Here is a 23,233-nt window from a genome sequence, read left to right as displayed (position 1 = left end):
GTGACATTCTGCTGTGCAGCTGCCTGCTACCTCAGATATGGGTTAGCTCTGCAGTGGAGTATCTGCTGGGCCCGGGCATCTGTGAGATCCACACTGGAGTCTGGCTTTCTGTGAGACAGGGGTCCATGCTGGATTGTGGCTTTCTGTGAATGAGAGATCCACACTGGATTGTGGCTTCCTGTGAGCAAGGGATTCAGACTGGATTGTGGCTTTCTGTGAGCAAGAGATCCACACTGTAGCCTGGGTGTCCCTGGGGATGGACACTTCAAGGTGTTCTTCTCTCACAGTCCTTCAGCTGGGCACAGCGTGACCCATGAGGGTCGTTCAGCGGCGCCAGTGAAGACTGACCTTTTGTGGAATCCCGAATATCTGACCCTGACATATATGATGTGCATCTGTCTGTGACTGCTGCATCGCCTTCTCTCTCTCTCTGCGCGGTGTCGCGTTACCCTGCTGCGTAAGGGATGTCCTGATACTTGCCGTGGTGACTCCTGTGTTTGCGTGTCACGTCGCCGGTCTCTAAAGGCTTTTTTTTTGTGCTGTGGGAGGGTGCATTGTCTCTCTGTGCCGGGCTCATTGGTAAACAGGGAACACAGGAAGGGGATTGTTGGTGTCAGCTCGTTTACTGGCTGCAGATAATTCCGACTCAAAGTGCTTGTTTCAGCAGCTCCGGGGAATGAATGGGGGGAGGGGGGCGTGTGGGGGGGTGGGTCCAGGGCTCTGAATACCGTCTTCACTGATCAAAGGCCTGTGTGAGCCGAGGCCCTTGCGTGCAGCATTTTCGGCACCCGTTAGGCACCGCACGGTTTTTTTCCCCCTCCCGCCAGCCCGACGGGCCCCGCGGCTCGGATCATGCCGTTGCCATTGTGATTCTCTCGCCCCCCTGGGGAAACTCCCGGAAGGATCGCGTGGGGAAATTCGGGGACTCTGCGGGCGAGAGCGCATGAGAGCGGAGCGGATGAGCCGTGTGTGCATCGTGGTCCTAGAGGAGGTGGAAGATGAGCCCTCCTTTCCTTCCAGAGTTTCTCAGGATCGCTTTTCCCAGCATTCTTCGGACGCAGACACTCAGAGTGTGAAGGTGAAGCCTGAAATTTTCATTTTGTAATTGTTTTGCTGTACCCTAAGATCAACACTAGTGAGCACTGAAATAGTGAGGCGTTAACGGGATACCGTAAACAAAGTTTACTCTGAGCTTTGGAGACTGGGAAATTATGATTTTACTGAGAAAGGCAGGCTTGCTGGGAAATGCTTAGGCAATCCATTCTGTGGGGTCAGTCATGCAGTCATGTTGTCATGACTCTGATGTTATGGTTCCTCGAAGGGTACACAGCTCCCAAAGGTGACAGTATTATTTTGTTCAGCAGAAAATATTTATTATAATGAAGTCGTTATTGACAGGGAGAGACCTATTTGGTGCTTGGCAAATACAAGGCCATTGCATTATCCTCCATTTTCTAGAGTTATTTGGTGAAATAATAAATTTAAGTAAACTTTTGCGGTTAATTTGACAGAAAATGTGTACACTACATAAAATTGAAATATTCATATTAAAAAACGATATTTAAAAAGTACATACAAAAATACATGTTTAATAATTTTAGAAATATTTTTTCTTATTTCCGTCACTGATTGGCCAGGGTATTAAATGCGTATGACATTAAATTGTTTTTAAAGTGTTCAGCATTTCATTTGTCATATTCTTCAGGGTTCAGATAAGACAAAAATGCGTTCTTTTTTTGATTTCTTGATTTTATTTGCCAGCTTTTTCAACCTCAAAGCCATGTTGTACATCACATGTTCCAGAGCAAAAAGCTTTCAATTTTTGCCACTTATTTCACACTACATTTTTGCCATCTGCTGTTTCACAGTGGTAGATGTTAAGCAAAGGCTTTGATTGTGAGCTGTTATTTCTCCTTGTGTCATATTGAATGACAGATTGTATGTTCATGCAGATATTTCTTCCAGTAAACAGAATATGGAATATCAATATAATCTGTACTGACAGTTTGGCAGGGCTACATTGACAGATTGTAACCCAACTTTGGCGGCTCTTCTTCGTAAAATATTTCTGAAAGCATGTGGACTTAAACACACAGACCAGAGTGCTGCAGATCGCTTAACTACTGAACTGTGTGATGTGGACAGAGACTGCTTTGATGGATTCCTTCTCATCACATGAAGGAACTTAAAGGTTTTAAAGTCCAGTGTGGCTAATTTTTCTCAGATTTTATGCAATAAATTGGAGGCTAGTTTTGAGGCAAGTTCATTCCATAGACAGAAAATGCAGAAACTGAACTAAAACTAACAGGTCAAATTCCGCTAGCCGCAGTAGTTCATAGTCTTGCTACTAAAGACTACTAAAATCATTGCAGTGTCAAGTTCCGATTGATTTAAGGGCAGCATTGCATTTAGGGAATGGGGCTTACAGATAGAATGTTGCAGGTTTCATTCCTAGTTGGGGTACTACTGGCAAAGTATTTGTGAACTACTTCAGTGATTATCCAGCTTCATAAATAGTTAATATGTGAAAATATAAGATGTGAGTTTCACAGGCTCAGTGATTTTCAAGACAAAATTAATTGTAAGTTTAATGCAGGAAATATCCTACATGTGATCAGCTAGATCGCATAGAAATTTGTTAAAATACATAGAGACAGTAGCTCAGTAAAACTGAGGCTTGTCACATTTTCAATTGTTGTCACAGTATAGCATTATGACAAGAGTTGACGCGTAGCTGTAGTGTTTTACACTAGCTATAGACCAAAGGTTTTGAATGTTAAACATTCACCTCAGTTTAAGTAATCGATTTTTACTGTTTGTAAAGAACTTGAAAGCATTTTATGGTAACCTGTCATGTTGTGATCGCATTTTCGGTCATAAGAAAATGACTCCGTTTCTTCCCTGGAGCATGTTTTTGAAATTATGTATTGCTTCGCCTTACTTAACTATTGTAGTGTTGGTGAATTGAATTTAAGGATTGAAATGCTTACTGACTCTTATCTAAAGGTCAGCTCAGGCTGCCACGCCATGCCCACTCTCACTATACACAAAACCCTTTATTCATATCCAAAGGCTTTTTAGTTCAGACGCCACCCAGTGGTTGATATATGAACTGCCTCAGTGTCACTTGGCAAATTGGCCTTCCAAGTATTTTGAAAGATTTCATTTGTATCTGTTCTCGGGAAGAAGGAACCTACTTGGATTCTAACACGTAGCCTACATGGGAGTCAAAAAATGCTATGTGTGTGAATGTTTAAAGTAATGGCACTTGATGCAATATAGTGCGTGCGTGCGTGCATGTGTGTGTGTGTGTTTGGATAAATCAATATTGGCCTCGTAAATGTAATATGTTCTAAATGGACACTGTAGCAGTGAGAATATTTGCATTGTTATGCCAATATGTGAGCATAGAATTGGCAGATTATAATTGTATTGCACAAAAAGACCTTGACATGATGGGTTTAGTTCCTACTTTTGTAATACTCACTTTCATCTCTACAGTACATACAGGGGGAAAAATGATACTTTTGGTCATCATTTAAGTAGAAATTCATAAGAAATAGGTAACAGATGTTTGAAATAATGTGTATATTATTTGAACTTTCAGTAACATGAGTGCTGTTACATAGAAGTTGCCAAAATGGTCTTAATTACATAATGATCTTTATCAGATACTGTCAGCAACCTCCCTATTGCTAATGATCACAAGTGCAAATTTATTGTGAAGTACCTTTTATTTTGATAAATTGAAAATATTGTCATATTCTTTCATGTTGTTCTAATAACTCCCTTGCAGTGAGGTTTTAGTTGCGTCAATTGGGTCAGTTGATCTGAGTCTGATTATTGTGACATTTTCCATTCCACCCCTGTTTGTAGCACCTAGCTCTCACATCCTCTTTCCTTTCTGTTCGTGATGAAATTCGTCTCATCGTAGGCCAGAATCTTAGTGTCTGGATCACAGGTGTGCTTCTCTGCCTCAGGAGCGGCCCCTGAAGTTGACATTAAAGTGAAAGGAACATATCTGTTATGAGACAGATTAATGCTTTGATTCATGTGTTATGGTTGGGTCGTGTAAATGTGTGATGCTGTTACACTGTAAATAAGCACAAGGGATCTCTCGAGCAAGGATTGTTGAGGTCGTCCCTGTCATAAAACCAACAGAGCCAGCCAAGTCGCCATTTCATCCTCTCACACTCATGTCAAGTGCCAAAATAAAACTTTTCACATGATAATGAATATATAGATGTAAGTATCTGACAACTGTCGGTGTGGTGAATAAGTTGGATATCCATTTTTTTATGGCAGCCCTTTCACAATGACCTTGGTCGCATTTGTCCTCCTTGTCGATGTACACGCTGATCATCTTAAATTCCTGAGCTCAGCTTAAACAGTGAGCAAAGCTCAACAGTAACACGAGCTTTTCTCTCTCTCTTCCAGCCGGCACTACTGAAAGCGATATTTAATGTGGACCCAGACGAAGTCCGCTCTCTCATATTCAAGAAAGAGGATGTAAATGTACAGGTAACGTTTCCTTTGTTCTTATGTAATAAACTGCAAGCCTTGGTGCTCCGGGAGATATATTTTAATATTGAGGATTGCCTAGAAATGAGCTTAGCAGTGCAGAAAATGTTAAATGGGGGAAACATGCAGTATTGTAGTTTATTTATAAATGTTAAATTGACATTTAACATTTAACATTAAATGTTAAATGTTAGTTTGCACACATCAGAAAAGTTTTTGTCACATTCCATTTCAATATCAAGATAAATGTCTTCAGTTGCTAGATTGGGTATTGGAGCCTGCCACATGTCACCATGGCTGGAGAAGGGTACTGACATAACTGTCATCAGAGATGGTGTGGTGGCTAACACTTCAGCATGTTACACAGCCAGTACAGTACCTGCTGCGACCACACAGCACTTCTGTGTGAGCTAATTGGATTCTGATCCAGAAACCTGTAACGTGCGACTATATTTGAATTGATAGTGAATGAAATGTTCCAGATTTTGAAAAGTATCTGATCAGAGTCTCAAGGAGTAAGCATGTGAAACGTTCCTATGGGGACATAGAAAGCCACCATCACAATCTGTTGTCTGTGTGCACTGGTATTATCAGACTGGGTGCAGTCCCACAGCACAGGGAGATATGGCTCTGACTGCGCTGGTCCTGAGAGCAGGGAGGAAGCTCAGGCCATGCCCATGCTTAGAGCATATTGACAGGGGATTCTAACAGCCTCTGGGTTTACTCTGTATCCCTGCAGGATAATGAGAAGAGGACGCCGCTACATGCTGCTGCCTATCTTGGCGATGCAGAGATTATAGAGCTGCTGATTTTGTCAGGTGAGAGTTCAGCTTTATGTTCTTTACAGGGGTGAGATCACAGTGCAAGATCAGGGAAGATTTTTGTGGAATTTAAGCAACCTGTCTGTGTGGTTTCTGAATTTGGATGTTTGAAGAAAGAGTGATATGCGAATATGCGATTTGCATAAGCAAAGGGATCAAACTGGCAATTGTCAAGTGGCAGGTCTGCTCACACAAGGAGCTTAAGATGAACTGCTTCTGTATCAATGGATATATGAAAAGTAAGCTATGGAAGATGCCAGGATAAGAGCACCTCCTAAGCTCACTAGTAATGTAATTGCTCTGTCTCCTACAGTCCTTTGACTTTGGAGTGGCAGGGATTTCACTAGCTTGCTTTGCTGACATCTTGCATTAAGAGTGTTTCATATGGAAAGGGTCATGCTGTTAACACTTGGACCTCTATACACTGCTTATATTTAAAGTCATTGCATTGTTCCGATTGGCTATTGTCCTGTCCATTGTTCATGCATCAAGAGAGGGACAAAGAAAGGCTGAAAAAGTTCAAATTTAGGCACTAAGATTGTGCCTTGTCTCAGAAAGGTGGCCCTATCACAGCAAAGCAACACACCATGGCTGAATGTCTAATTCAGGACTGAAATAAGGTGTCCCTTTCTAGACTGAGGAGGTAGTATTTAGTTAGACTACATATTTGTGTGCTGGGTAGGCTATGGGTTCCACTGCATATCACAGGAAGCCTGGAAAGCTCTTCTTGTGAGTGATCGTTTGTCTCGGTGCCAGGCGCTGGCCTGTTTTCCTCTCAGTATGCCCCTTGTGTCAGACTGTCACCAGCCCAGTGTTCCACCCCCTGCTCCCCTCTGTTCAGAAGTCTGTTACTGGGGCAGCAGTCATGCATCCATTCCTAACTACAGTGACCTTTTTTTGAATGAAAAATACTGAAGATGGTGTTCTGTAAGCTCTTAAATACTCGTCATTCATTACTTGAACATGTATCCAGTTGTCCATACGAAAAGCCATGATGCCCAGCTCCTTTCAGATTTTCACACAATTTTTTTTTCGATACACCCTCATACAGCAACTCCTAGAGTTTGTTTTTCTAAATGGGTATTAATTAATAAACAGTTTAATACTTTGCCAAGGGTATAAAAAAAGGTCCCACCTGGGAATAGAACATGCAAGCACAGCTCTTTAATACTGCAGCACACAGCTGTCCCTGTGAAGTTTTTAACGCTGACCTCTGTCACCCAGGAGCGAGAGTAAATGCCAAAGATAACAAGTGGCTCACCCCTCTACACCGAGCAGTGGCCTCCTGCAGTGAGGTATGTGGAGATCTTTCCTAACACGCGCGCACGTACACATACACACACACATACACACACACACACACACACACACACACACACACATACACACACACACACACACACACCATGCACACAGCTCACATAAGAGGAAGGATGCCTGCATTCGCACCATACACATTTCACTGTCACACATGCAGAAAGAAGTATGGACGGAATCTGAAATGACATCTTGTGACACTTGAACTCTAGGTGATAATGCCGACTGCATGAAAATGCCACACTTCAGGGGCCAGCTGGACCCAGCTGTTGTGGCAAAGCAGCGTTTGGGACCTCACACATCAGAGCTTCGCTCATTCCATAGTTTTGCACAGCAAAGGCTTGCAAATACAGCATGTCGTGATTTCGGGAGACATCGTTTCTAATGGCCGTGCCACATTATCCTTGGCTTTGAATAATGAATGGAGGCTACTGTTGCATTATTTCCAGCATTACACAACTATCTGTCATTAACTGCAGTGACCGCAGAACTCGTGATGATGTGTAAGACTAAAATGCAGTTACAAATTTGATTCTCCAAGCTAAGGACAAGGCACTGCAGCGGAGTTAGGTCATGGTCTGTAAATCATTTGGAGGTTGTGATGGTGATGGTAACGCTTGCTGAAGTAGTACCAGTCAAAAGTTTTGACACAGCTGATTAAGATAATGGGAAACATGCATTCAAAAACATTTTTGATCCAAAGGCTTATGCTTCAATGCTGTTTCTCAGGCAGCAGCTTCACAATTTATGTAAAAAATATATAATATATATAATAAATGTATATAATGAATAAAAATACAAAACATTTTTGGCTACTTTTTTGGCTACTTTGAAGAATCTAAAATCTAGAGTTTTGTTGTTTAACACTTTCTTGGTTACTGCATAATTCCATTTGTGTTGTTTAATTGTTTTGCTGTCTTATTCTAAATTGTGGAAAATGGTAAAAGTAAAAAACCCTTCTATGAGTAGTTGTCCACACTTTTGAGTGGCACTGTACATGCTGTTGGTGGTGCACCAGTGCAGTAACGCCCCCTGTGGCTGCAGGATGCAGTGCAGGTGCTGTTGAAGCACTCCGCCGATGTCAACGCCCGCGACAAGAACTGGCAGACGCCGCTGCACATCGCCGCCGCCAACAAGGCGGTCCGCTGCGCCGAGGCCCTGGTGCCGCTCCTCAGCAATGTCAATGTGTCGGACCGGGCCGGCCGGACCGCCCTGCACCACGCCGCCTTCAGCGGCCACCTGGAGGTCAGTCGCCGTGGGGAAACCGGTCCCGTTTCACCTTTTGTACGAGCTAATGGGTGATGCTGGTCTCTGGGAAGATCAGCCCAGGCTTTACCGCTCCTTTATCCTCTCCTCTGTCACTAGATGGTGAAGCTGCTACTCTCTAGGGGTGCCAACATTAATGCCTTCGATAAGAAGGACCGGCGGGCGATCCACTGGGCTGCATACATGGGTAAAGAGCACATGTTCTTTTCGGTCTTTTCATAATATTTTATTTGCGATAAAACTGCCATTAGCGTTGATATCAATGTTTTGAATGCTGAGTTCTCACTTTACAGAGGATTATGACTTTTTTCCCTCCAGACTCCAGGAAACAAGCCCCGGCCAGGTTTCCCATGTGTTTCTGAAAGGTAGATTGAAATGATGACTCTGTGTTTCAGGACACATCGAAGTGGTGAAGTTGCTGATTTCTCACGGCGCAGAGGCAACCTGTAAAGACAAGAAGGCCTACACCCCCCTGCACGCCGCAGCCTCCAGTGGCATGATCAGCGTCGTCAAGTGCCTTCTGGACCTGGGAGTGGATGTGAGTTTGACCACCATCTCTTCTACCCTACTGCCTCAACCAGCACTCTACCTCACTGCCTTCTCTCACGCACCCACCGCTGTACCCCACTCTACCCCACTCCTCCTCTCCCAACGTGTGCGGTAACCCCTATCCTTTCCATCTCTGCAGATAAATGAGCCCAACGCCTACGGCAACACCCCCCTACACGTGGCCTGCTACAACGGGCAGGACGTGGTTGTGAATGAGCTCATCGAGTGCGGCGCCAACGTCAACCAAGTGAACGACAAAGGCTTCGCCCCTCTCCACTTCACCGCTGCGTCCCGGCACGGCGCTCTTTGCCTGGAGCTGCTGGTCGGCAACGGAGCAGATGTCAACATAAAGGTGAGGCTCGCCTAGGCAGTCCTGAGTCCAGCGCACTCCAGTCCACGGCTAGCATTACGCCGTTAACACTGCAGAAATGGCCACCTTTACTTGAGCGTGAGCGCTCCACTGCGACCTAACCATCTCCTAGCGCTGAAGTGGTTTACTGCCAGCTCCGATGCAGCTGTTCTGCAGTGTGAACGGAGTTTCAAGCGATGTACAAGCATATAAAAGCAGCATAAGTACTGGTCAGCTTTGCCATCAGAGTTCTACATTTACCTTCCAGTTCATATAATTAAAACGACACTCAACAATCACAGATCCATTCAGCCTCATACTCTTCGTTAGCTCTCTGGGTAGCACACCAGATAATTCGCCACTTCATGTATTATCATTTCAAGGAAATATGTACTAATTTAACCAATTCTTGGTCAAAACTATGTCCTAAATTCAATTTTACCATGTGTACGTATGTGAGCTGGTTAGTTTGTTGCATTAATTTTATTTAAACTGCCACTGAAAATTCTTGTGTTAGCAAAAATCAGGAGAGCTGAACGATACTCTCACAATTAACCATCATATAACACAAGAGGCAGTAGTATAGCATAGTGGTAAGGAGCTTGTAACCAAAAGGTTGCCAGTTTGATTCCCTGCTGGGGCACTGTTGCTGTACCCGTAAGCAGAGTACTTAACACCAGATTGCTTTAGTAAATATTCATATGTAAAAAATGTAACCTACGTAATTTGCTCTGGATATGAGAGTCCACTAAATGACAGTAATGTAATGTTTCCCAGAAAGAAAGCAAAGATAGGAAGAAAACTTCAAAGGTTTTAAGATTTTGAAAAACATGTATATGTATACCAGGCTTGAGAGGGTGGTGGGAATCGTGTAAGACCAGCAGTTTGCAATACAAATACAGCTCTATACCAGTACATGCCTCAGGGAAGCAATTATGCGATCTACCAACAAGGTCAAGCAAAATGAAATGGCTAAGTACTCCTCTGGAATGTGTATGTTTTTAGCATTTAGTTGCTTTATTATTTATGGCTTTGCTTGAATGTTCCGTATTACCATGAAGCTAATTCAGCTTGGTTTATGCCACGGGTTTAGGGCAGGTATACAACATTGCTCAATAATGAGGTTTTAAGTTTTACATTTAACCCCTGCTACACTGAAGTGTGTTAAGGGGGTGCAGTAATCACCCATTCTTAGGTCTTCAAAAGTCCACGCAATTAGGTGCTACTTTCATCGTGGACTGTGACAGCCTACTAGCAAGTCTCACATGGTGACAGACTCTTCAGGACCTGCCCTGTTTAAAGGCCACCAGAATGTGGTGTCCCATGTCCAAGCCAATCTGTTTGACAGGCATTATATTGTGACAGGGGGCGGGGGTGGTAAAAGGCATTCTCACCCCAAAACCAGCACATTCTGTTCTTGCACTCAGGCTCTGCGCCAAGTCTCTTTCAGACAGCCTGTAACTCCCTATTCCAGGATCTGGTGGTGTTTACTGAGGAAACATGAGAACTGGAAATGAGTGTACCCCATAGAAAAGGATGTGCTCAGCAAGCTGTTAATCATTATGCTCTACAGGGTGGTTGTAAAGTCTCAATCTGTTTGGTGAACATCCATTTCAGTGCAAAAATGTGTCCAAGAACGAACTGTTTTTGCTTTTCTTCATAATGTTTCACATGGGCACCTCTGTATCTAAACACAAATTCCATTGGTGTCATTTCCTTGAAAACGTACAGAAAATCAAGGTTGATGTTGTGGCATAGATACGATCTCACATGGCTGTAATCTTAGGGACTCTTTGTTCCATAGATTTGTGACTTAATGTTCTCCCATGTTTCATGAATTTTGCCATCAGACTGCAGACGGAGGGTTACCACCTCAGTTCTCTGCTGGATAGTGAGCATCTTGGGTTATGTCTGAAATGAAATTAGATTATTAAAACTTGGAAGTAATTTTCAGTACTTTGGGACTTTAAGGTTGTCCAGTGTAGCTTAAGCTGTTGAAGTAAGATCTCTAGCCTGGTAACAACGATGGAGTATTACTAGAAGCTAGTCAGCTTTTGAACTAGCTTGTGAACTTCTCCACCTAACATTAAGCTTGCCATTAACTGTAAGTAACAGTGCAAATAAACCAGTAATTTGTCATTTTATTTGCTGTTATCAGAGATAGAATTAAACCAGTATCATATCAGCTGACATAGACTTGGAAAAATTATCATATAGATCATTAGAACAAATCAGGTTCAGTGACCACTCTTCTTGGTTGTAACCCCTCCCCTCTTTGCAGAGTAAAGATGGGAAAACCCCCCTCCACATGACCGCCATCCACGGGAGGTTCTCCAGATCTCAAGCTGTCATTCAGAGCGGTGAGTCTCTGTCCAATGTTCTTCTCTAATGGAGCCAAGCACAAATGGTGACTGATCATACGTTGGACCATTCAGTATTGTTCATATCTATTTTCTCATTCTTGAAGTCTTGGCTCATAGGGTAAAATGTTATCTAGACTAAACAAGTTGTTATCCAGGCACAAAGCAGGTTGTCAGTACAGCTGTAACCTCACAGGACGCTGTTTCATTCAGGGCCATAAACACACCTTCAGGGGCAGCACAGAGACCGAGGGGCCATGGGAGGATTTTTTGATGAGCTAGTATGAGATTGAAAGCAGAACTGTGAACCCGTTACAGACTCTGAACACACAGCTTTTCTGCTATTCCTCAGTTCGTGCTACTGTTCAAGTACATGCTGGCCAGGGGCTACTCTCAGTCAGTGTTATAGATTCTGGTCATATTTTCTGTTCTGTTCTCATATGTTGAGGATTGTATTACAGGAATATTGGCATTGATTTTTATTCAATGATTCGACGTTGCTACCAAAGTAGAAAGGTTTGAGTCAGCAAAGGTCCTGTGCTGGATGAAACCCCAGTGCTTAGCTCAGAGGGCATTTGTTCTAGACGGAGGGATTCATATTTCTGACCTGTAAGCACCTTGATAGCTTGATGGCGGCTTGTGCGTTTGCAGGTGCTGAGATTGACTGTGAAGACAGAAATGGGAACACCCCTCTGCACATAGCGGCCCGATACGGTCACGAGCTCCTCATCAACACACTGGTCACCAACGGAGCTGACACCGCCCGGTGAGTGGCCTGTTCCGCAGGGTCCTGAGTCACACCCGGAAATACAGCTATGTAAAGTAAACCGCTGCTCTTCGGGAGCCGAGCATGAAACCAGAAGATTTTCCTTTTCAAACCTTGAGTGGGGCACTGCTGGTAACCTTGTGCAAGGTACTGGGACAGCAGTGTGGGGCAAAAATAAAGAGCAGGAAACCAGCAAACCTTTAAACAAAGGTTGCCAGTTCAAATCCCAGATGGGCCATTGCTGTAGTGCTCCTGGGCAAGCATTGCTTCAATAAACATTCAGCTGTCTAAGTGAATTACATGCAAAGTTTGCATAACATGTCAAAATTGTCATCTGTGGAAGTTGCTCTGGTGCTTGCTGAGCTAATGAAACAGGCCCTCAACCTGGGTTTCTTCAGTTAACAGTCAGCTATGAATGGGTAATCTGTCAGACGTAAGCTTTGTAAGTTGCTGTGGATAAGCTTCTCTGTGGGAAGGGTTGTGGCCATGTGGAAAACAAACCCTGACCGGTGGTTTTGACTCTGCTACAGGCGGGGCATTCACGGGATGTTCCCTCTCCATTTGGCCGCTCTCAGTGGGTTCTCTGACTGCTGCCGAAAGCTCCTGTCCTCTGGTGAGTGATTTTTGCCCTCTAACTAGGTGCTCAGCAACACCCCCAGCAAGGGTGTGTCCCGGTACCTAGTCCACTGAAAGCTCTGAGACCTTTGTGGCCAAATCAACCACATTGCATTGAAATTATTACCTGTTACCAGCTCTGAAAAGGTGAAACATTGTAAATACAGCTTTTAAATGTGCCTACTTTCCTCACTGAGGAAAAACACAAAAACATACATGAATACATAATCTTTTACTACAGATTATATGGCTGTCTGCTAGAGCCTAGCTCTCAATCAGCATCATGACCCTTGCAGGAAGAGCACTCCAAGAAAGCAGCAGCTGGAGTTTGTAGATAGAAACCCAGATACTGTAATACATAGCTGCTGTCAGCTTTTAAAGAGCAGTTGAATTATGCTTGATGGTCCATTGCTATTGAGGCCAGCAGTAATGAGAGGTTGCAGGGATATAAGGGCTCCTACAGACAGGAGGAGGCTACATTTGCGTTGTGGCTGCTAATTCATCCTTGATTTAGAGGTTAGAGGTGACAGTCCCAAGTAGTTCCAGGCAATCGGTGGTTCTTTATTTCCGCTCTGTTTTCAAAATGCATTTGGCTCTTTTAAACAAACTGACAGTATGACTCTACTGATGCGCTGGCAGTGTACAGTTGTACTGCACACTGGTCCAAGCCTAAGAAACAATTTAAAGTATACCAGTTATAGAGTAATGATGCTGTGGCAGCAGAAAGGAAATAATCACTTATAGGGAAAGCTGGATAAGCAATGTGATGCTATTCGGCTATGCTTTATCTAAGGCAGAGAGAGATCAGTGTCCCTGTGGTGTAACGCAGCTCCCCCAGACTGTCTGCACAATGGTGTTAAGCTCCAGGCCGGTGTGTGTGACATAATCCTGCCGTCCTCTCCTGTCCCAGGCTTTGACATTGATACCCCTGATGACTTTGGGAGGACGTGTTTACACGCAGCGGCGGCGGGAGGGTGAGTATAACATTTAAAATCATTACGTAAGTGACATTGTGGTTAAGGATTTACTGCGTGTGTATGCGCACGCGTGTGTGTGGTCCTGAATATTTGTATTGGTACACCAAAATATTCTTTTGTCATACGTTAACAGTTCCCTGGGTACTATATATAGCATGTATGTATAATTGAAACTATGACTTGAATGTTTCCAGTTTTTCGTATTTTGTCGATTGTTTGTCCCGATACAGTATGGAGAATAAATGGCCCTCATTACTTTTCATTAAATGCAATGTCCTCATGTTGTGGCACTGTATGCTTATGTTTATAGTACTTAATAAACATAAGCATACTATAATATGCAGACATATTAGCAATTTTAGAATGTCATAAAAGCATGGGAAATGGGTTGCATTTTGCCTGAAATGTTACTAATGAAAATTCTGTTGGGAAAATAGTGGTGAATGACTTTCAGTTTGTTTGTCAAATGAGACACTACAATCACACATGTCCTGATTTACTTAAAAAAATATTCAGCTGTGTTAACACATGATATGTAAAAATGTAAGCCATACAAGTTGCCCTGGGTAAATATGTCTCACAAGCAAATAAGTACGGCGTAAACAGTGTAGCATTATGAATTACAGATTTCTTTTTTCTTTTTTTTTTTCTTTTTTTTTCCATTCTCAGTAACCTGGAGTGCTTAAATCTCTTGCTCAACACTGGGGCGGATTTCAACAGAAAGGATAAATTTGGAAGGTGAGTTTGTGTATGCGTTCGTATCTGTTGTGGCTGTCTTTAGAAGTTCTCCCTCCAAAGAGATCTGTTCTGAGTGTTGCTCTTGCTCCCCGTGAGGTGCGTTGCACAAGGGCCAAACAGTGCTGTTGATCCGATCTGCAGCGTGCAGGTAAAAACTGAGTCCTAACTTCAGAGGCTCGTAGTAGTACACAACCTTTAAATCACCCGTATTCCTGTAGTAAATGGAGTGTACTGTGGTAGTTTTACAGTGATTAATTATCTTAGCTTTCTGTGTCCCCCTGTGAAACGTATATCTCTTATGCAGTATTTTTTCACCCAACTTTCCATCCTTGCGCAAGTTAAATGTTTTCGGTCTCACACACTACAGTATCAGGTCATTCCTAGTCTGAGCTCACACTGGTGTTTTGCACACATAGACCGTGTTAGAAATGAAGTGAATCCAGCTCATTCAGAACTGCCAAGCCATAGTTTTTGGTGTACAAACCCCATTAATCTTTTTATCTCTTTAAGCTCCGATTAACCTGTTGTCACACTCAGTGAAAAACTAAACTGGTGCAATCAAAATGTTGATTGGATGAGCCTCGTAATCATGTGCAGGGATGGAAGAAAAAAGAATACAGACACTGGGCCTATAGGACTAGAGCTTAGTGTGAAGGATGTAGTGTATTTGCTCCAGTGCAGCTTCTGTAATGATTTCTATGCAATAAGGGGTTTTAGGTTTGCACTTTGAGAAAATAATTTCAGGGAGAGCATTTGGTTGGAAGCACTGTATTGTATTCTTTAGTGTCACATTGGCAAGTCCAGTTTAATACTTACTCTGGGGTCAGTTTTCAGACACATGACATTTTTCTGAAAACTCCAGATGAACTTCAGGGTCCAACTGGACATTCTTGTTAGATGATGGTTGTAATTTCCTATTCGCAGAACTGCCCAGGTGCATTTTAAGGCTTTTAAAGAGCAGTAAAGGCTGCTTTGTGTTCAGTGCAGGTCCATGCTGAATGTCACTGCTGCTGCTCCTCCTGCAGGACACCTCTGCATTATGCTGCTGCCAACTGCAACTACCAGTGCCTGTTCGCCCTGGTGGGGTCTGGTGCCAGCGTCAACGACCTGGACGAGAGGGGATGCACCCCGCTACACTACGCCGCCGCCTCTGACACGGACGGGAAGTGAGTCAGACCCCAAGTGGATTGTGTTTGTGTGTGTTTGCGTGTGTGTGTGTGTGTGTGTGTGTGTGTGTGTGTGTGTGTGTGTGTGTGTGTGTTCTGTAGCAGGCATGCTGACCTCCCTGGCTGCGGGTGTCTCCTCAGGTGCCTGGAGTATTTACTGCGGAACGATGCGAACCCAGGGATCCGAGACAAGCAGGGCTACAATGCCGTGCACTACGCTTCAGCGTACGGCCACCGCCTCTGTCTGGAGCTGGTGAGTCTGAGCACAGCGCAACTAGTTACGCTAATCGGCCTTTGCCACAGTGTTGCAGGTTTGATTACAAGGTGATACTTCTACGTTTGTAAATGGGTAATGTGTAAACTAATTACTTAAGTGTGTCTGGCAAGATTTCTGTCAAAAAAAAAGTTTCTGCCAAACAAAGGTTGTTCTGACAAATGACAGTTGGTTGTTCATTAAGATACATAACAAATGCAAATATTGTTCAGTTTTAAAACATCATAAGTGATAATTGATGTGTATATATGGATATGGATTAGTATAGTGTACACATGAATGAATCATCACTGTTGTATAAAACCTCTTCTCTTTCAGATTGCAAGTGAAACACCACTTGATGTGGTAAGTTTTATTGGTTGTTTGTGTTGCCAGTTAAAATCTGTACATTAATATTACACTAGAGGGCGGTATGTATGCTTTCAGTCTATCCATTTTTCTGTTGTTCAGTCAAGTAGGAAAAGGAGAGAGCTGCTCTTTTTTCCATTTTGGATTTTTGTCACAGACAATAAAATGCAAAAACCGCATTTTCCTCATTTTCATTTTTATATTGCATAAAAATGTCTTTCTATATATTGGGTTTGAAGAGAGAGTCACTTACAAAAGTAATATTTTTGTAAAAACGAGGCCCTGTAAGTTTCTTTGTATGTCTGCTAATGATATTGTAAACAGTATCAGCCACATGGTGTGGAACTGGTCCCTGTATGCATGCCTGTCTTACTGTCCCTGTTCCCCCAGCTTATGGAGACGTCTGGGACAGACATCCTGAATGACTCTGATGTTCGCGCCCCCGTCAGCCCCCTCCACTTAGCCGTGAGTAGAAGCTTCCATTACACAAACAAAATTCTGCAGGCTAAGATGCATCACTGCTCTGAGAATCACCAAAGTCCCAACCCTAAAGTTATGGTGAACTGTGTTAGAGGCAGCACCCCTAACCTGGAAGTGGAGTAATCAGAGCTTTTGCTGTACTGTAGTGTGGGAACCAAGTTTACCAGATATCTGTTCCCAGGCATACCATGGGCACCACCAAGCCATGGAGGTGCTGGTTCAGTCCCTGCTGGACCTGGACGTGAGGAACAGCCAGGGCCGCACACCCCTGGACCTCGCTGCCTTCAAGGGGCACGTGGAGTGTGTGGATGTCCTGATCAACCAGGGCGCCTCCATCTTGGTCAAGGACTATACCCAGAAGAGGACCCCCATTCATGCTGCAGGTACCAACTTCCACCATATCTAAGGAACTATTTACATGCCTATTTCTTGGACAGTTTGTATGGTACTTGGTAAAGGTTTTTGAGATCGCAATTTAGATTCCTTTCTTTGCGGTCTTCAGAGGCTGAATCTAAATCTATACAAAAATTGTCTCCTACACCACAAAAGATTGGCACCCGTGTGAAGACGTGTCTCGCACAACGGTTTTCACAACTTCTGCAAGCCACGACTACCCGCCAGTTCATGGGTTCTGCATTTGCATGCTGCTAGCCACTTGTTGAACACATGCAAATACTGACAGAATTGATTGTACTTGGCCTCAAAGAACTGTAAGTGGTACACTACGGAGATCATTTTCTACCAGCCCTATAAGGCCCAACCCCCAAATCATTTCCCTGACTACTGCATCCGATCTGTTTCCCATTTTTCTGAATCTCAATACTCTGACTTCATTTGTATGTAAGTGTGTGTTATAGAGCAGGTACTTGCTCGCTGGTCACAAGGCCCCATTGTGAGGCCTGTGTCTGTGTGTGGTCTCTTGCAGCCACAAACGGCCATTCCGAGTGTCTGCGCTTGTTGATCGGGAATGCAGATCTTCAGACTGCTGTGGACATTCAGGATGGAAATGGACAGTGAGTACTTCTGTTCCTAGGAGGCTCTGCTTTGTTAGATGAGGTTCTGCTGCCCATGCCGGTTCTGTCTTTGGCCATGCACCTTCTCAGACATTCAGACGGCAAATCAGACTATTGCAGATAAAGAGTTTTCAGCGTTAAGCACCACATTTTGCTCATCTGAGCATGCGTAAATGCAAAATTATGAAGGTATGTTATTACCAAAGACATTTTATTATACTATAATGCATTAGCTGTCATTACATGTAATTGGCCTTTGGCCAGTGGAGATTTAAATGTAAAATATATTGGTTCCAAGTCCTGTTCCTCAACTACGATTCCTGTATTAACTGCTACTTAACAATGCTGACCTTGTTCCTTGTAATTATGCCATTCTTAAAGAATCCATTTCGAAATAGCTTCCTTGCCCAAGGAAGATTGCATAGAAGAATCCGGTCCAGTGTTTCATAGTTCTGGTACAAGAGGACCGCTGTGCATGCTGGTTATCATCAAGTGATCTTGGTGAATTAGGTTTGACTGAGCATTTCATTATTCATCTGGATTTTATGCCAAAAAGCTCTTGGCTCTTGGCATTTGAAATATGTTAGACGTTTGTATTTATTAAAAAAACTTCTTCAATATACTTTATTATTTGCCCCTCAAATAAAAATCTAAGAAGAAGAGTGAAAGTAAATTGGATGCTAGTTTGTCATCAAAGAGCAGAGGAAATGTTTGGTACTTTAAGCCGTTATTAAGCCATTATAAAGCCAACCAAATCTATTCGGGTTCAGATGGAGTACAAAGCAGGAACAGCCAGCTTAGGCTGGCTGCCTGTTAGCAGGAAATGCAAACATACCCTAGTTAAGAAGATGGTTAAACCCAGACAGTGTTAAACCACATTTTAGATGTGTGACAGATAATACAAACTCTTCCTGGAGTGTGATCAGGAGATTCTCGATATGTCCATGGTACGAATGCCCTGATGACAGGATGCAAATTTATATTTAGCCAGCTAGCTAATTATTTGTTTATTTTTGAAGCACTTGCCTAAACTAGGCGCTGTAGGATTTAACCAAACAACAAATTAATCTTCGTCCCCTTGAAAATAATGTACCAACAAAGGTACAAAGGACAAAATCTGTGAAAGACCTTTGCTCATAACTTACCTACAAGATCATGGTAAAGTGATGTCAGATTCCGATAAATTGCACTGTGCGTAGCTGCAGTGAATAACGTTGTAGCACACACAGGGATCCCCGGGACCGGGCCTGAGGAACACTCACCCCAGTCCTCCCTTTTCCTAACCCTGTCTGCCTGGCTCCTCTCAGGACCCCCCTGATGCTGTCTGTGCTGAGCGGACACACCGACTGCGTTTACTCCCTGCTCAACAAGGGAGCCAACGTGGACGCCAAAGACAAATGGGGAAGGACGGCTCTCCACAGAGGGGTGAGCGGCCCGGCCGTCCCGCCGGCCTGTGCTGTCAGCTCTCCTTAGCCTTCTCCTTCAGGGCCCCTTCCAGGATGACCTGGATACTGATCCGAAATGTGTGTCCTGTGTGCAGGCCGTGACAGGTCACGAGGAGTGCATGGAGGCCCTGCTGCAGCACAGCGCCAACTTCCTGGTCCGGGACTGTAGGGGGCGCACTCCCGTGCACCTGGCAGCTGCGTGCGGACACATCGGGGTGCTGGGGGGGCTGCTTCAGGCAGCGCAGTCCCTAGAGGCTCTCCCCGTCATCACGGACAACCGCGGTTACACCCCCCTGCACTGGGCCTGCTACAACGGTACTGCTTAACCCACATGTGGCTCAAGAAGGAGCATGACACTCTAACACCTGCAGTCCTCTGCTACTATAGTGTTCATGTGTAAATGATAGAAGTCTGTCAAAGTTTTCTCGTTATTGCCGTCTTACTATGCTGTCAACTAAAAGCCATTATAGTTTTGGGCTTTTGTCAGTAGAGAATCTTTGAGCCTGCCACTAAGCCCTCTAAGTTTGAGGCGTGTGAGCGGTTTGCCACATGTAGGTTGCGCATTGGGAATCCTAGGCTGTTCTGTTGTACACTGTCATATCATGAAGTAAGGGAGTTAACCTCAATTGCTATACTAAATATCTGGCTGTGTAAATGGAGTCTATAGCTCTGTGGTTTTCCCAGGATAAGACTATCTGCTGACCAGCTATGTAACTGAATGGAGCTGTGTGTTGACTCTGGCAGTGAGAGGGTTACTGTGGTAGGCATGGCGAGAGCTGTGGGCTGAAGGTTCTCTCCTCCCTCAGGCCATGACACGTGTGTGGAAGTGCTGCTGGAGCAGGAGCTTTTCCGCAAGGTCGAGGGCAACTCCTTCAGTCCCCTGCACTGCGCTGTGTAAGACTGCCGCCGCTGTGTGTGTGTGGTGTGTGTGCGTGTGTGTCTCTGTCTTTGTCTCTGTTCCAGCAGAGCACTTACTGGTTGCCTACTCTTTCAGAATAAATGATAACGAAGGGGCAGCTGAGATGCTGATTGACACTCTGGGTCCCGGTATTGTGAACTCTACGGATTCCAAAAACAGGTAAATGCCTCTGAATGGGGTAAACGCACAGATTCCACAGGCGAATGCCTCTGAGAGTGGGGTAAACACACAGATTCCACAGGCGAATGCCTCTGAGAGTGGGGTAAACACACAGATTCCACAGGCGAATGCCTCTGAGAATGGGGTAGACACACAGATTCCACAGGCGAATGCCTCTGAGAGTGGGGTAAGGGCACAGACCGAGTTGCAGTGGGTATGGGTTGCTCACCTGCAGGCTGTCTCCCTCCACAGGACCCCGCTGCATGCGGCAGCCTTCACAGACCACGTGGAGTGTCTGCAGCTGCTGCTCGGGCAGAATGCCCAGGTGAACTGTGTCGACGCCTCCGGGAAGACGCCCCTCATGATGGCTGCCGAGAATGGCCAGACCAACGCTGTCGGTACGCTCACCGCTCACGTACACACACAGAGGATTTCATTACATTCCCAGTTGATACCTTATAAATCAACTATACTGTTATTTGCCTACCAGAGTTTTCATTTCTACTCAATGCTTAGGATATATATATTTGTTTGTTCTTTACACTGTACCCCTGGATATATCCAAAGCACTGTTTTTGCTGTATATACTGTATAAGCATTAGGTGAACCGTTCTAATGCATTTTTCCTCACCGTTATGCTGTTACCTTGGTATGCCTAGCAGCCATAGAGTGAAAGTGTGGGCCGTGTGTTTCAGAGGTGCTGGTGAGCAGCGCTAAGGCAGACCTCACGATGCAGGACTCCAACAAGAACACCGCGCTGCATCTGGCCTGCAACAAGGTGCGTCTCTCTCACTGCTGCTCATAGTGAACAGTCCTCTTTCCCACACACAGTGAACCACGTGCATACACGTGCACACACATTACATTACATGCATTTAGCAGATGCTTGTATCCAGAGCGACTCCCAGCACAGTAGAACATAAGTGTATCGAATGAGTTAAATGAGCAACAATGTCAATGTAACAACAGTCCCAGACCAGTTAATGTAGGCATAACACCATTCAAGCCCTAGCCCAAGTTAACTTGTGCAATCTGCAAACTAGGCAACGGAAGCCAAACAATCTGTGCCTGCCACACACGTACATGCGTGTACACACCACAGTTACTGACATGCAGTACATGCACTTGAATGCATGAGACATACACACACAGACAGCTTTGCAGCTGGAAATGATGTGTTGTAAACTGCATTGTTGTTGTAAACATACATCCATTATGTTTCTCATTCTTTACCAAAGGGACATGAAACGAGTGCCTTGTTAATACTGGAGAAGATAACCGACCGGAACCTCATCAACTCCACAAATGCAGCTTTACAGACGTGTGTACCTTGGGATGAATCCCATCCTTTTTCATTCTTATTTATCACCTTGCTTGTTTTTCATTCAGTGTTAAGTAGTCTGTGTTTTCACCAGACTTTAGCATGCATGAATTTCTCATGTGCTGAATAGCGCCCTCTAGTGACACATTTATGCCACGGATGAACAATACCTCCCCATTGAATTTAGTTTGAAGTACTCGCTTACTAAACAAGAAACCAAATGTTTTCATGTATTTAAGCCTATTGCATTGGCAGTACAGTGTTTGGAAACCTACCAGCTGATGAAAAGTGGGGAAAATACATTTAAGCAGGACTGACAATTGTCATTCAGGTTTATTCAAATTCATTTTTCGAAACTTACTGTGGCTCTTTGCCTCAGTGGGCTTTGTCAGCTCAGGAAAACATTTGTGGAACACTGCATGTGCACTCAGTGGGTGTGTGGGGTCGTGGATGGTGCTCTGAGTGGGGGTGTGGGGTCACGGCGTGGGGGTGGAGGGTGTTTGGGGGTCACTCAGGCTGTGCCTCTCTCCTCTCAGCCCGCTACATGTGGCGGCCCGGAATGGTCTGACGGTGGTGGTGCAAGAGCTACTGGGGAAGGGCGCCAGTGTGCTCGCGGTGGACGAGAACGGTAAGGGGAGAGTCCTGTGTACGGGGTGCAGTGAGGGAGTGAAGGTGTGCTGCCGCTTAAAGATCTGGACTTGCGGGTTTGATTCCTAGGCAAGGCCTTTCCATGTTAAACTTGGGAAAGGCACCCGACTTACCTCAACATCCAGCTGCATAATGCACGGTGGTAACAAATGTAAACTCTGCAAGCCAGGGTGTGTGCTACACAAATAATGGCAAATAATGTTTCATTTGAATGAATGTATCAAGCTCCTGTTTACATTAAATTATATCATTGTCATGTAGCAGACGCTCTTATCCAGAGCAACTCAAGTAGGTTACAGTTTCACATATTATCCATTTATACAGCTGGATATTTACTGAGGTAATTGTGGGCTAAGCACCTTGCCCAAGGGTACAGCAGCAGTGCCCCCTGCCGGGAATCGAACCAGCAAACTATAGGTCCTAACTACTATAGGTCCAGTCCTGCTTCTTTACCACTGTGCTACGGTGCTGCCCCGTGTACAGTGATGCACAGTGCTTATTTGTACATGCTGTGCATTCTGTTACCTGCTTTTCAACTGAATGTAATAAGATAAAGCACGCTGATGCACATACCCATGACCCTCCTGTAACTCTGTATGTTCTCCACAGGCTACACCCCTGCCTTGGCGTGCGCCCCGAACAAAGACGTGGCTGACTGCCTCGCTCTCATCCTGGCCACCATGATGCCTACGTCTCCCAGCTCCAGCATTCCCAGCCTCAGCTTCAGTGCCATTAACCACTACTCCAACCCTTCCAAGACGGTCACCTTCGACACCCTGCCCATTCTGCGCAGCGAGCACAGCTCCTACTGCAGCTTCAACAACATCGGCCGCGGGGACGGCTTCTACACCCCGGACGACGAGCTCAACGACTCCGACTCGGAGACGTACTGAGGGGAGCGGCGGAGGACGGGGAGGAGGGGGGGGAGGGGGAGGGAGGAAGGGGAGCGGGGGAGGGGAGGGTGGAGCGGAGAGACACCGCTGTCTTAATCACCAGAGCCCACCTGGCTGAGAAGCCCCTCGGCTGGGCGTGCCTACGACTCAGGAGTCCCACACAGAGAGACACACGGGAGGCCAGCTCACACCACTGCTTTCTCTTCTTCATGCTCATCCAGCAACCGTGGGTCAGCTCATTTCAGCAGTTTCTCCAGCCCAGCTACACACATCCTCAGTGACGGTCTT

General features: G+C 44.8%; 1 protein-coding gene across 3 annotated transcripts in view; it reads left to right on the top strand.

The window, feature by feature from the left end:
- ankrd28b (ankyrin repeat domain 28b) overlaps window positions 1–22,950 on the top strand; it is a 33,512-nt gene extending 10,562 nt beyond the window's left edge. The window contains exons 1-28 of one of the 3 annotated variants that reach the window (XM_036538798.1): window positions 735–1,078; window positions 4,438–4,521; window positions 5,261–5,339; window positions 6,567–6,637; window positions 7,704–7,904; window positions 8,025–8,112; window positions 8,321–8,463; window positions 8,614–8,826; window positions 11,105–11,183; window positions 11,835–11,949; window positions 12,480–12,562; window positions 13,475–13,538; window positions 14,211–14,279; window positions 15,305–15,445; window positions 15,587–15,698; window positions 16,038–16,064; window positions 16,458–16,532; window positions 16,729–16,930; window positions 17,473–17,560; window positions 18,868–18,985; window positions 19,101–19,320; window positions 19,812–19,899; window positions 20,000–20,083; window positions 20,336–20,481; window positions 20,779–20,861; window positions 21,322–21,404; window positions 21,941–22,032; window positions 22,662–22,950. In XM_036538798.1, coding sequence (XP_036394691.1) covers window positions 944–1,078; window positions 4,438–4,521; window positions 5,261–5,339; window positions 6,567–6,637; window positions 7,704–7,904; window positions 8,025–8,112; window positions 8,321–8,463; window positions 8,614–8,826; window positions 11,105–11,183; window positions 11,835–11,949; window positions 12,480–12,562; window positions 13,475–13,538; window positions 14,211–14,279; window positions 15,305–15,445; window positions 15,587–15,698; window positions 16,038–16,064; window positions 16,458–16,532; window positions 16,729–16,930; window positions 17,473–17,560; window positions 18,868–18,985; window positions 19,101–19,320; window positions 19,812–19,899; window positions 20,000–20,083; window positions 20,336–20,481; window positions 20,779–20,861; window positions 21,322–21,404; window positions 21,941–22,032; window positions 22,662–22,945 — 3,267 coding nt within the window. In that variant the 5' untranslated portion in view covers window positions 735–943 and the 3' untranslated portion in view covers window positions 22,946–22,950. Of the gene's footprint in view, window positions 1–734; window positions 1,079–4,437; window positions 4,522–5,260; window positions 5,340–6,566; window positions 6,638–7,703; window positions 7,905–8,024; window positions 8,113–8,320; window positions 8,464–8,613; window positions 8,827–11,104; window positions 11,184–11,834; window positions 11,954–12,479; window positions 12,563–13,474; window positions 13,539–14,210; window positions 14,280–15,304; window positions 15,446–15,586; window positions 15,699–16,037; window positions 16,065–16,457; window positions 16,533–16,728; window positions 16,931–17,472; window positions 17,561–18,867; window positions 18,986–19,100; window positions 19,321–19,811; window positions 19,900–19,999; window positions 20,084–20,335; window positions 20,482–20,778; window positions 20,862–21,321; window positions 21,405–21,940; window positions 22,033–22,661 lie in introns of those variants that run through there. The other 2 variants (XM_036538799.1, XM_036538800.1) reach the window with 2 other exon arrangements.
- Window positions 22,951–23,233: the final 283 nt, after the last annotated feature.

The sequence above is a fragment of the Megalops cyprinoides genome, chromosome 10 (assembly GCF_013368585.1).
Source record: "Megalops cyprinoides isolate fMegCyp1 chromosome 10, fMegCyp1.pri, whole genome shotgun sequence".
Lineage (NCBI taxonomy): Eukaryota > Metazoa > Chordata > Actinopteri > Elopiformes > Megalopidae > Megalops > Megalops cyprinoides.
The sequence above is the reverse complement of the archived record's forward strand: the minus strand, read 5'-3'. Positions and strand labels throughout refer to the sequence as shown.